Source organism: Gracilinanus agilis, chromosome 4 (assembly GCF_016433145.1).
Source record: "Gracilinanus agilis isolate LMUSP501 chromosome 4, AgileGrace, whole genome shotgun sequence".
Taxonomy (NCBI): domain Eukaryota; kingdom Metazoa; phylum Chordata; class Mammalia; order Didelphimorphia; family Didelphidae; genus Gracilinanus; species Gracilinanus agilis.
This window is the reverse complement of record NC_058133.1, coordinates 80,926,200-80,940,564: the sequence shown is the minus strand read 5'-3', so window position 1 is coordinate 80,940,564 and position 14,365 is coordinate 80,926,200. Positions and strand designations below refer to the sequence as shown.

At 36.6% G+C, this 14,365-nt stretch overlaps 1 protein-coding gene across 4 annotated transcripts in view; it reads right to left on the bottom strand.

Annotated features, from left to right (window-relative positions):
- C4H1orf21 (chromosome 4 C1orf21 homolog) overlaps nucleotides 1–14,365 on the bottom strand; it is a 281,887-nt gene that overhangs the window by 39,957 nt on the left and 227,565 nt on the right. For all 4 annotated transcript variants that reach the window (XM_044673301.1, XM_044673300.1, XM_044673298.1 and 1 more), the window contains one exon: nucleotides 462–538. In XM_044673301.1, the coding sequence (XP_044529236.1) occupies nucleotides 462–538 (77 nt within the window). The remainder of the gene's footprint in view (nucleotides 1–461; nucleotides 539–14,365) is intronic.

Below are 14,365 nucleotides of genomic sequence, written 5' to 3'. Positions count from 1 at the left end.
GATGAAAAACTATAGTGGAGGATTATTACTGTTAGAGAGTAGGTGGTGCCTAGGTGATAGGAAGACCTGAGTTCAAGTCCAAAGTCAGACACTCATTAGCTGTGTGATCCTTATCTCTGTCTCAGTTTACACAACTGTAAAATGGGGGTGATAATACCATCCCATCTAATTCTCAGAAAATTGTTGAGGATCAAATGAAATAATGTCTGTAAAGCCTGGTGCCTTAGCATAGGGCTTGCCACAAAGTTGGTGTTTATTTTCTTCCTCTTTATTAGCTTCCACATATAAGCCACAATCTTTCCCTGAAAAAGTGAGGGGTGCTACAAAGCACAGCCTCTGGGTTAAGAGAACTGGAGAACTGAAATATGAGTCCTGGACTTTGGGAAAACAGAACCAAAAGCCCTTTTTTTATTTAAAGTACTGTCATAAAATCAAAATAAGGAATTTGGAAAATAACTTACTTTGCTCTAGGTTGATGTACCAATCCTGGAACTTCTTTATTAGGCTTAAGTCTTACGTTTGAACTGGCACTTTTTTCCTACAAAAAATATGGAAAAAATAAATTAGAAAATTGGTAGGTAAGCAACCAAATATATATTCAAGCCCAGAGGGTTAGGATTATAACTGGACAGAGAAAGATATGATACAGTGGAAAGGCATGGGACAATGGGGGAAATGTCTGGATTTGGAGTAGGAGGACCTAGTGGACCCGAAGTCCAGATTGCCATTTACTATCCTCATGTAACCTTGGGCAAGTCACTCAATCCTATTAGGTCATATCTTCCTCAACTGTAAAATAAGGAGATGATGAAGAGGGTACTCGATAATCTCTAAGATCCCCTTATACCATCAAAGCTATAAACCATGAGAACACTGGATTTGGTGTTGGAAAACCTGAGTTCAAATCCCAAGTCTGCCACTTTTACTACCTGTGTGACCTTGGACAGGCCACAACTTCTTTGGGTCCATTTTCTCATATATATCTATTTAAGTGGCACACTAGTTGGTCTTGGGTCCTCTTCTAACTCTATGATCTATGATCTTCAGAGTTCTGCCAACTCACAACAGTCTTAAGAAGAGAGCACACAGGCGGAATCTGTCAAGTAATTTGATGAAATAATTTGACCCATGAATATAAAACATAAAAATCTGACACCATTAATAATTAAGATGATGTTGGGCAAACAAAGTACAAATATTCAAATCTCAATTTTTTAAGAAGAAAGCTGGATGAAAATTGGCAGATGTAAGGAATGAGGTGAGAACATCAGATTCTAGGAGATAGAACAGAGGATGATAGTCAAATAGGTATGATTTCAATCATAAATTCTGTCCCCAAATTAATTAAACTTGGCTATATTTTATATATAAGTGGTAGCTATGACTACTGAGACAAAAATATCCATAATGTCAGAGGCACGTATAGGCATATGACTAAAAATGACTACCAATCTTTGTCTTTTTATAAAGCAAAATTGAATTCAAATGAACTCCTTAAATTTTATTCCCTGTCTGAGTTCAAGATCTATGCTTTGGTTGGAGAAAAATGACACTGAGATTTTAAACATCGGTGTACCCATGGCATCAAAATGTAATCTGTAGGTTGATAACATTTTGCTCTAGAAGAGCTTCAAAGTTTTTTCATGATGTCTTTATCAAAGAAAGAATTTTAACTCCCACTTTCATATGAAGGCATAGCTGTCCAAAAGAATGGAGAGTTGACTGCAACCTGTAAGCTAGAATTTGAAACATAATTAACCCAACTTTCTCCCCACATGCCAAGGAGAACAAGCCAATGCACCTAAACTCTAAGAATTGGCTATTTTCCCTAAGAATAACCTGTCTCATTTATAAGTGTCAAAGTTATGCATTGACGCTAATGGGACTAAAATGCTATGACTATAAAGAAGGTACAATCTGACCCTTGTTATCTGTATGACATTAGTGACTGTATAAAATAGGGCAATTATGGCTATATTTCCTATTAGAAAAGATCATTACTAAAGTTCCTTAGGAATCCACATTGTGTAAATTGTCCAAAAGTCTTAGTGTTTGTTTTTAAGCTTTTTAATAGCACTAAGACCTTTGGGATATCTTGCACTTCTTTGTACTGAGCTCAAAGACCTTTCCATTTACAGAAAGAAAATAAAGGAAATGAAAATTCCTTGTACAGTATTCTCTCCATCTCCTGACTCTGAGCATTTTCTCTGCTGTCTCTCATGCTTAGAACTTTCTCCTTCCTCATCTCTGCCTCTTGGCTTACCTGGCTTCCTTCAAGTCTCAGCTAAAACCCCACCTTCTACAAAAAGCATCTCTCATTCCTAAAACTTACACCTTAATCTTCCCTCTGAGATACCCTCGAGTTTATCCTGAATATATCTTGTGAAGAGTTGCTAGTACATCATTCCTCTCATTAGTCTGTGAGTACCTTGAGGGAAGAGGTTTTTGGGGGAGGGTGTTTCCTTGTGTCCTCAGCCCTTAGAAGAGTGCATAGCAATATGGAAAGTCACTTATTAAATGCTTGTTGACTGACTGAGTGAAAATGTTTTATGCAGGATCCAGAGCACTGCTACACCTAACACAAAGGGCTAATCTGCTACATTTCCTTTTCTGCATTGAAAAGCACTTACTCTGCAAAGCACTGGAGATAGAAATCAAAGAACAGAACAGAGCCAGTCTCTGCTCTCAAGGAACTAGCATTTTTTTAGAAAATAGGTTTTTTTAACTGAACAAAAAAGCTGTTTCTCTTCCCTCTCATTTCCCAACATCATTGAGGAGGAAAAGAAAAACATAACTCTTGATAATTATTATACTTTCTTTCTGCAAAAAAGGGTAGAATAAAGAAACAAGAAGTGAGAAGGTTCTGATGATGTACATTTATTCAGATGAATCTCAAATCTATCTCCGCTCTCCAGATGCCATCTCTACCTAAGGGTTCCTTCCTTGGTTCTGATTCTTTCCACCTGGATGTTCCCCAATACCTCAAACTCATCACAGCTGAAAATGAAGTCATCTTCTGTCTCAATAGTCCCTCAAAAGGACCTATCTGTCTGAAAACATCTACAGCAGTTCTTTTGTGGTAGGAAAGGATGGGAAATTGAGGTGATGGTTATCAGTTGGGGAATGGCTGAATAAACTGTGGGTTTATGATGGAATACTATTGTGCTATATAAGAAATGAGCAGGATTCTTTCAGAAGAAACCTGGAAAGACTTACATAAACTGATGCAATGTGAAGTGAGCAGAATCAGAAGACTGTATATAATAATAACAGTAATAATGGATGATGAACAACCTAGTTATCCTTTGCAGTTCAATGATATGAGATGATCTCCAAGGTCTCATGATGAAAGAATTGATGGAGTCTGAATATAGACCAAAACGTATTATATTTGACTTTCTTAATTTTTGTTGTTTTTTGAGTTCTCTTCCACAAAATGACTCAATATGGAAAAATATTTTATATTATTGCAAAACAAAACAAAAACATTCCATAAAATGGGGCTAATAGTATTTACCTCACCAGATTATTGTGAGGCTCAAATAAGATGATATAGCTAAAACATTTTGCAAATTTTAAAGCACTTTTATAAAGGTCAATTTTTTTTATTGATTGGTAGCGCTGTTTTCCAAAAAGTCTTTGTGGTAGGATAAGAGTGGAAATGGCATTGCTTCTGGAGACAGACATGGGTTCAAATGCTACCTCTCACTTACTAACTGTGTGATGCTGATAGATCGTCTCAGTGCCTTTTCTGGAAAATGAGGGGAATCACTTCCATCCCACACCTATGATCCTCCCTTGAACTCAATGCCATTCTCCTCTGTAAAATAAAAGGGTTGTAGCAGATGGCTTTTGCCACAATCCAGGTCTGATTCTATGATGGCACAATCTAAGAATCTTTACCCTTCTGAAAAATCATGCACCATCATTTCTCTAAATTATCTTGACTCTTCCCTGTGATATAACCAGAATCATGACTGATTTTCTTAGTGAAACAGAACAATGGCAAATATCAAAGAGGAAAGAAAAAAAAAGCTGCTTTTTCAGATGAGCAAGATCTCAGCCAGTTCTTCTTCCTGTTTGTGGTCTGCAGGATTCAGAGCAGATGTGCAGAATCCAGCCTTTTTCCTACTGACTGGCCATGCCCATAGCTCTCTTCTAATTCAGATGACTTGGTGCCCACAAAGAAAAAGTCTGAATCATTTACTCTTCCCAGGAGGTTAACAAGTACTCAGACCAGCTCCTGAGCCATGATGAAAAATGGTTTTAAGTAGAAGAGTAATAGGAACACAAAGGCTTTGGAGATCCGCCGAAAAACCATAACAGTGAAATTCATTTTTCATTTTAGAAATCCAGTAGCCTAGGGAGCTATGTTAGGAAACATAATTAACTTGGAGGGGGCTATATTTCTTACTGTGGAGATGAGGCCACTGTCCATCTATCTTTCACATAGGTGCAAAAGCACCAAAGGGTGAAGTGCAAATAAGCATTTACTAAGTACCTGCTATGTATTTATTTGTCAGGTGCAGTGATAAGCACCTTACAAACATTATCTCTTTTTATTCTCATGACAACCCTGAAAGGTACATACTATCATTATAAATAAAGCAGGAAAAAATTAAGAGTCTTGCCCAGGGTCTTACACAGCTAGTGAAGGCAAATTTGAACTCAGGTGGTCTTCTATCTATTGTGTCACCTAGTAGCCTGATTGATTTCTGGGCAGGATTAGAACGCAAGCATCTTTTGGAGCACTGAGCTTTTCCCCCTCAGACCTTTCTTAGTGATGCATTTAAGCATGCAAATTTTGCAAAGCATAAACCAACATCTTTTGTTATCTCTTGCTGTTTCACAGGAACTCATGTTCTTATCCCATTATCAATGGGTTAAAATATGAAAAGCAAGCACCAAAACATAGGGGGAAACAGTTTGATGAATTTCCTTGTTTGGGGAGCCAAATGGCAACCAACTGCCTCCCTCAATTGTTTTTAATTGAGAGCCCCCTATCTACCCAACATTTTGCTGCTAGCAGAAGGCTCTGACTTGCATGGCTCAGTGGTCTCAAGATGTTCCATGCTGTAATTAATTTTACTATCATTTCTGAAAATCATTAGTCCACAGGGTGTTCATGCAACTATGCAGCCAAGTGGTCAGTCCCATTTCACATACAATAATGTTCTAAGTAATTCTACATATTCGTATATATTCTATAGAATAATTCCTGAGAGGTACCTTGCAGGCTCTAGATAAACACTGTGGAATAGTGGAGAGAAAGCTAGATTCAGGAGTCAGGAAGTCTTAGGTTCAAGACTAGCCTCTGAAACAGACTACTGGTGTGACTGGTCAGAGTACTTGACCGTCAACATATATATGTGTGTACACACACACACACACACACACACACACACACACAGAATTTCCTCACTGGTAATTCCCTTTACCAATAAAATTACAGTTTCAGCCTTGCTCTTCCCTTCAAAAAAACAAAAAACAAAACAAAACACTTTATGGATAAAAGAACAAGATGGGATCTTTGGAGCTGGAAAACCTAGGCTCAAAATTTTTGTCCTCAGAATCAATGGAACCAGCTATTTTCCTCCTCAGATATCACAATGAATTTTGCATGCCTTGCATTCATGATCCATTATTCTATATAAGAGTTATGTGTGTGTCTCATATTTTCTTACTAGACTATAAAGGCAGAGCAGAGGACAGGGCAGTGGTCCTGGAGTTGTGAAGATCTGAACTCAAATTCTGCTCCAGGTGCTGTGTGACCTAGTACAACTCATTTAAGTTGCCTACCTCAGTTTCTCCACATTTAAAATGGGCATAACAATGGTACCTATCTCTTAGGGTTGCTGTGGCACTCAAATGAGTTAATATTTGTCAAAAGCTTTGCAAACCTTAATGTGCTACATAAATGCTAATTATTATTAGTGCTGTTTTTATTATTACATTTTATATCCACGTAATTGTTCTGCTCATGATTTTTAGTTGCTCCCTGTTGCCTGACTTAGAATTCGCCTGATAAGACTTCAACAGATACAAGTTGACAAATATTTACTATTTGTAGAAAACCATATGAGTGTAAGGGTGAGCACCACAATGAATCATTCAATTAATAGAATAAGCAAGATATGAAAGAATTTTCCTATAACCTCGCTACCATAATCAATATGAAAGAATCATAGGATGTTGCTAGGCCAATGGATGAAAGGCAGATGACGACGCATTGAAACTGCCAAAAAAAGGGCATATTAAAATATAAATTCCAAAACCCACCACAAACATAACTATTTATAAATTGTTATTTATAATTTATAATATAATTATAATCATATACTAATATATAATTATAATTATAGATTAAATTTAAAAATTTTAAATTGTCTGCTGTTTTGAACTGCTCATGCCATTATGTAAATAATAGAAAAATGACTATAATATCATAATTTTTTCCTTAATCGAAAACTCTGGCAAATATATTGAAAGCTGAAAACAGTGCATTCAATGACTTGTCACAAACTGATCATATGGGTTGACATAAATTGTTTGTGATAAAATTAGTTTTGGGGAGAAAAGCAAATTTAAGCTCTCCTACTTTCATTTTTCTTCATGTCTTTTCAATGGAAGAGAAGAATAATTAAAGACATGATAGCTATGTTCAAGTATTAGAAAAACTGTCAAGTAGAAGAGAGTCTGAGCCTTGTTCTGTTTGGTTTCAACAGACACAACTAGAGTCAGTGCTTAATTTAAGGGAGGAATGGCTTTCTCACGAGGTTGTGAGTTCTTCGTCAGAACGGGTCTTTAAGCCAAGCCTCAATGATCACATTTCAAAAATTTTGTAAAAGGGTTCTTATGCAGGTACAGGTTGAATTAGTAGACCTCTGAACCCTGTTTCTAGCTATGAAATTCTCAAATTCTGTTAAAATTATTCTGTTGAATTTCTGTTAAAATTATTCCATGGAAAAAGCATATTGAATAGTCAGCTCAGCTCCCTCAATTCCTAGGGAGTAATTTGCTAGATAAGCACTCATTAGAGATTTTGCAGCAAAGTGAATAGTGTGCTGGCTCTGGAATCAGGAAGACCCGAGTTCAAATCCAGCCTCAGATACTTACTCACTGTATGATCCTGGACAAAGTCACTTAACTCTGTTTGCCTCAGTTCCCCCATTTGTGAAATGAGCTGGAGAAGGAAAGGGCAAACCATTCCATGCTTTTGTCAAGAAAACCCCAAATGGGATTGAATGGACACAACTGAAATGAATGAACATCAATTTGGAACCATGCTCCAGAAGTCAGTCATACCACAACTAGGTCCTGATGTCAAAGAATTAAAGAAAGAGGAAAAAAAGATCTTTATATGCAAAAAAATATTTAGAATAGTTCTATTGGTCACAGCAAAGAACTGGAAACAAAGGAAGTGCCCATCAGTTGGGAAATGGTAGAACAAATGACAAGAGATGAATGTAATGAAATATTATTGTGATGTAGGAGGTGTTGAAATGGACAATTCCACAGAACTCTGGAAAGGCTTGTATGAATTCATGCAGTTTGAAATGAGCAGTCAGGAGAACAATTTATACAGTAACAAGAATATTTTAATGGAAAAAAGCTTTGAAAGATTTAAGAATTCTGTTTAGTGAAATAATTAATCTTGATTCCAGAGAAATGATGAAGTATGCTATTTATTTCTCGACAGAAAGGTGACGCACTCAAGGTGCAGAATGAAGCACACATTTTTGGGCACTGAAAATGTGTGGATTTATTTTATTGGATTATACTACTTATTCAAACTGTGTTTTTGTTTTGTTATTTTGGGGGAAAGGGGAGCTAGTGATACTGTTGCTTCCCCCCCAAATGTAAGTAAATATAAGTGAATATATAAAAGGTACATAGAAAGTAATTTCAGGGGTACCCAACTGGCAAGGGAGATCAGGAAAGGCTTCATGTATGAAGTGTCACTTGAGGTAAGATTTGTAGAAATCTAGATATTCTAAGAAGCTGAGGGGAGGAAGCTGTGTATTTCAGGCATGGCGGAGAGTCTGAGGGGGAAAAAAAAGGCTTTATAGTGCCATGTATGAGAACAGCAAATAGTCCAGTTTGGTTGGGAAAAATTCCGAGATAAAAATCAGAAATAGTAAGGTGTAATGGAATTCATTGTGGAGTGAAAATCAGAAGAACTGAAATTATTCATGATATTTTTCGATGCTCCCAGCATGCCATTCATACATAATCTTGGACAAGGATCTCTTTTGGACCTTACGTCCCTAGTTTGCAAATAGAGGTGGCATGAATTGGATGGATCTTCAAGATCTCTTTTTAGCACTCACGTTCTAAAATTTTGATGTAAACAAATGAACAATCTGAAAAATTTGAAAATAATAAAAAGACAGAAACAAAGAAAGTGTCTTGATTTCGTAGGACCTAGATTTGGAAGGGCCCCCAGAAAAAGCACCTAGCCTCTCATTTTACAGATAAGGACACAGCTCAGGAGAGCTGAGATTGTCTTGCCAACACAAGTAGGAATGGTCAGGTATTCAAACACAGATCTTCTGACTCCAAATTCCAATGACTTTCCAATATACTGTGTTCTTGCCATCTTTCTATGATAGCTCTTACTCTCCTAGAAAGAGCTAGCTCCTTTATTTTTTTTTTTGTTTGTTTTAAGAGGTGGCCAGGAAGACTCATGTTTTCTATAAGCAAGTCTGGAAGTCTGGAACTTTTGTGTACTAGAAAGCAGAATATGAAAACAGTGATGCTCCTGTTCTTTACTCCTTTCTCTTTATACCTTCTTAGTAATTTCCTCTTTCTCTTTGCCTTTCTTTCCAGTGCCATATTAAACCTCTGCTCTCCAAAGCAATTAAAAGGAATAGCAACGGCACCAAGAATGAATGAATGAAAAAGCATTTATTGAGTCTTCACTATGCTGAACGCACTGTGTTAAGTATTGGAGATAAATACAAACAAGCACAATAGTATCTTCCCTCAAGGAACCTAGTTTACTGGGGAAGAGGTGTCACTACCAAAGGGCTCCCAAAACATCCCAATGGTGCCCAAAACAGATTAAAATAGAACTGACATGTTTAATAAATTCAATAAAAATATAGAATAATATAATGTTAAGTAGGGGTTTTCTAAGTCAACAGATAGCCTACAGAAATCCTTTTATTTGAATTTGACAGCAATATTGGGGGAAGATAACACATATAGAAGAGCTTGAAAGGGAATGGGGCATGGTTTAGAAATGGCTAAAAAGGGTCTAAAAGAGGGATCTTAGAAAGTGTAGTATTTGGGGTTTTGGTTTTAAAAGATTACTCTATTACAAAAATTAATAATATAGAAATAGATATTGGGTGATAATACATGTATAACCCAGTGAAATTGCTTGTCAGCTCCAAGAGCGGGGAGAAAAGAGGGGAGGGAGAGAACATGAATCATGTAGCCATGGAAAAATATTTCAAATAAATATTTAATTAAAAAAGTCTAGTATTAGGGTGAAAGGAGAAGAGGTCAATATCAAACAGGAAGGCCAAAAGTCTAGGATAGGTTCTGCTGATCTCAAGTTCCTGTAAAAGAAGACATTCCTTTTGTGTGACATAATTTATGATGTGTACCTAATAATAACAACAACAGCAAACATTTATATAGCACATTAAGGTTTGCAAAGAACTTTACAAATATTATTTCATTTGATCCTTATAACAAACCTGGGTGAGGAGGTGCTATTATTATCCTCATTTTATGAGGAAGCTGAGGCAGACAGAAATTAGATCACTTGCCCAACATCATACATTTAATAAATGTTTTAGGTGGGATTTGGATCTAGTTTTCTGAATCCAGATCATGCTTGATCTAGTCTAGTTTTCTATCTTTTTTTTTTTTTGGTCAATTAGTTGTGTCCAACTCTTTGTGACCCCAATTAGGATTTTCTTGGCAAAAACAGTGGAGTGGTTTGCCATTTCCTTCTCTAGCTCATTTTACAGAGGAAGAAACTGAAGCAAACAGGTTTGAGTGACTTGTACAGGTTCACACAGCTAGCAAGTATCTAAGGTTAGATATGAACTCAGATCCTTTTGACTCCTAGCCCAGAGTTCTATTTGCTGTGCCATTTATTAGATAGTAACCAAATGGCAAAAAAGTGAGTCCCAGTCAAGCAATGACACAAATGTATTTTTCATTTCGGAGGGACAGCAGGTCAGATTTTACTTATGCCCATTTCAATTTAGTACTTACAAGCTATGAAAGGTCATTTGTAATTCCTGGAGAATTTTTCATACTTTGCTGTCCTGGTCAATTCTAAATTCCACATTATACACACACATACATGCCTAACACTCTTTAGCAAACTCTTCCTAATAGAAGTCAAAGAAAATGAGTTAAAGTCAATATTTTAACAGTGCCCCTAGGCTTTCTAATGAAGAGAGGTGTCAGATATACCATGGTATGATTATTTTACAATGTGGAGTCAGGCACTAGATTTCTATACAGAGTCATGACAGTTAAGAGTCAAGTTTGGCGTGGTGCCATTATTGATATATTTTAGCCCCAGGCTGCTGGAAAATACTGCTGGTAGCTAGAGTCCAAATTTTAAAGAGTTCCTCAAAATTCAAGCATAGTACTTGGACAATAATGATGGCGATTCTCTTCTTTACAGAAATGGTACACTGCCTAGAGTATCTTTATTCCATACTTTGAAAAGAGCATTGAACAGGATATATGTTTTTACAAGTTATAGGCTACTCTATCTTTTTCTTTTATCTATGTATCTTCACAACATTTTACTTTCTAGAACTGGTAACATTATTAACTACAAACTTAAGAATCTTAGTGTCCTACCACTTAAAACTCAATTTTGCTGTTGTATATATAAAGGTAGGGTGATTGATTGAACCAAATCAACCATATTACCCTAATTAAAGCAACAGATGATCTACCTCAATACCTTTGTCAGGTGTGAATATCTGGAATCAATAATCAATGAAAGGCATTTAACTAAATGGAAAATTTTTAATTTTGAAGGGAAAAAAGTCATGGGATGAAATAAAATGAACTGCATAAAACATATTGGGATTAGTTAAAGAGACTCAGGGCCCTTTGAAAATGGGGGATTCCATGTTCAGATCCATTTGGGATGAGGAGAATGAGTAACATGTGGGACAGAGGGAAATTTGAGGATTTGGAAAAGTTGGAAGACTTTCCATTTCCTTTGGGCATCCTAGCAGTGTTCCTGGGACAACATTGGCTAATAGCAATGCCTATATTGGAAACTAAGTACAAACTAAACACAATAAAGAGAGGCAGTTTCATTACTCTGCAAGAAATCCAACAGAGTAGAGATGTGAACCAATCCAATCATTCTGGAGGGCAATTTGGAACTATGTCCAAAGGGCCATAAAAGTGGTTCATACCCTTTGATCGTGTAATAGCACTGCAGGATCTGTATCCCAAAGGGATAATATAAAAGAGGAAAGGACCTGCTTGTACAAAAATATTTATAGCAGCTCTTTTTGTAGTGGCAAAGAATTGGGAATTGTGGGGAAGACCATCAACTGGGGAATGGCTGAACAAATTATAGGATGGTGATGAAATACTATTGTGCTATAAGAAATGATAAGCAGGATGATTTTAGAAAAAGCTGTTAAGATCTGCATGAACTGATGCACAAAGAAAATAGCAGAAGTGAGGAGAACATTATATACAGTGACAGCAATATTGTACTATGATCATCTATAAAAGTCTGGCTTCTCTCTGCAATGCAATGCAATGATCTGGGACAATTCTGAAAGGCTTATTTATTAATTCATTTATGTATACATATATATATATACATAGATTACATACATACACACATCTATTTATCTATTTATTTATTTGCTTGTTCATTCATTCATTTATTTATTTAATTTTAAGGCCTTACTCTATCAGCATGGCTTTTATTAAAATACTATTCTACCTTTTGATCTCGGCCTTTATCATTTTTAATTATAACAGAATCAATACTGTGTATTGGTTCTAAGGCAGAAGAGTGGTAAGGGCTAGGTAAGGGGATTAAGTGACTAGGTCAGGGACACACAGCTAGGAAGTGACTGAGGTCAAATTCAAACCCAGGACCTCCCATCTCTGGGCCTGGCTCTCAAACCACTAAGTCACCTAACTGTACCCCTGAAAGACTTATGATGGGGAATGCTATCCACTTCCAGAGAAAGAACTGTAAAGAGTTGGAATGGATGCAGGTCAAAGCATACTATCTTTCACATCAGTGTATTTATAGTTTTATTTTGGGGTTTTGGTTTTGTATGAGTGTGCTCTTACAACAATGACCAATATGGAAGTGTGTTTTGCATGATAATAAAATAAAAAAAGAAATCCAATAGAAAGTTATGCCATCTTAAAGAGAACGCCATGAAAACTTCTAGCAATCTAGAGGTATGAGTTTGTCTTTCACCAAAGACCATGGGGGCACAAAATTTTCAGATACTTCTTTCTCAATTTTTCTTAAGGTTCTCATTCTCCCAGCTACAACAAGGATGAGTAAAGTTTTATGAGCCAGTATTTTTCTCCCTTCTTTCCTTACTTTGCCCATTCTTACACCTACCATTAAGAGCAAGACATAGGGTAGATCTAGGTGGATAAAGATAATAAAAAAGTGAGCTCTATTTAAGGAGCAAAATGTTACTGCAGAAAATCCAATTCAGAATATGAGTGACAAGAGAGTTTTTCTGTATGGCAAAAAAGATGGTCTGAAAGATGCCTTCTTAACCAAAATCCATATAATCTAAACAAATAGAACTAGGTTTCCATTTTTAAAAATCTCACTTTAGCAGAGCACAAAATCGAAAGACAATCATTGTTATGCCAAAGCCATCATCTAGAAGAAAAAATGCCAAGACAAAAACTTGGTGTTTTGCACAAATGCCTTATTTGTATGCTATTAAGTTATTTTAAATACTGACATCAGGTGTTTTAAAATATAGACTCTTAGCAGGCATAGACAATCATCTTCTTAATTTCTTCATATTTCATTATAAGTTAGTGAGCATTTAATAGATACTTTTGTCTCAGATATTGAGCTTGGTTTTGGTTCTCTGTCTCCAAAAAGAACAATGTTTCCAAGCAATTGGTTAACCTCCTTGTGGTGCCTCCAATATTAGATATTCTTATAACATCTTTTAAAAGGTGATTTTCTTCTCTTTCTTCTTCCGGTCACACTTGTGCAATCAAAGAATAATTTCACAACCTGAGTTAGAAGGGCATCTGAGGTCATATAGCCTGGCATGTTCAATGTTCTACTTTTGAAGCAGAATATTTGTGTCACTGCTATAAATTACTATTTCATTGTTTCACCGCCTAAACAAAAGAACATTTTCTCCTTCATAAAAACAAAAAAAAACCCAGTGCTGCAAATAACAGTATTAAGTCAATCTCTGTGCCAGGAGACTTCCAACCTGGCACTGGCAAGGACTTTTCTTTTTAAAACTTTCATTCAACAGGAGACAAAATGAGAAAGTGAAGAAAAGTCGTAGTGGAAATTTTTGCTTTTGAATTCCAATTAGTGTTGCATCATTTTCTTTATCAGCCAAACAGCTCAAAGCTAAATGAGATCCCATTTAATTAAACCGAGGTCAGTAGAAGACAAAGAGTGGAGCACAAAATACTCCACCAACCTTGTAATGAGAAGCGAAACAAAAAAAAAACAACTCTCCTCTCTTTACCTAACTCATTATATAGCTTTGAGGTACACTGTTCAGTCAGACTGATGTTGGGGTCAACACTGACAGGTGGACCAATAATGGGTAACCATTGAGCAGATGGCTGACTGCTAGGGAAATAGGTTAGTGGGGGAAACAGAATGCAAGATTGGAACTGAGCCCTTATGGAATGGTGTTGGCAAATGAAAATGCCCACAGTCTCAATGGGAGTAGAGGGACGATGCCTCACAGTATTATTTACCCAAGAAAAACAAACACCTTCACTTTCATAAGGCTAAAATCAGATCCATTGTTTTGTAGGTTTCAAACGTAGGGGAAAGAGTTCAACATACCTCATTTCACCCTATCTATGAAATTCTTTTACAAGAGTCTGATGGACAGCAGGGCATAGTAGATGGGTGTTGGGTTTGGAGTCAAAAAGCATGGGCTGTTCCCTCTCCCTCAAACTCTGCTCCCCACCTCTCCCAATCTCTCTCCCAATCTCTGTCTCTCTCTCTGTCTCTCTCTCTAAATCTCTCTCCCTCCCCCAATCTCTCTCTCTCCCCAATCTCTTTCCCAATCTCTGTCTCTCTCTCTCTCTGTTTCTGTTTCTCTCTCTCCCCCAATCTCTCTTTCTCTCTCCCCAATCTCTCTCCCTCCTCCAATCTCTCTCTCTC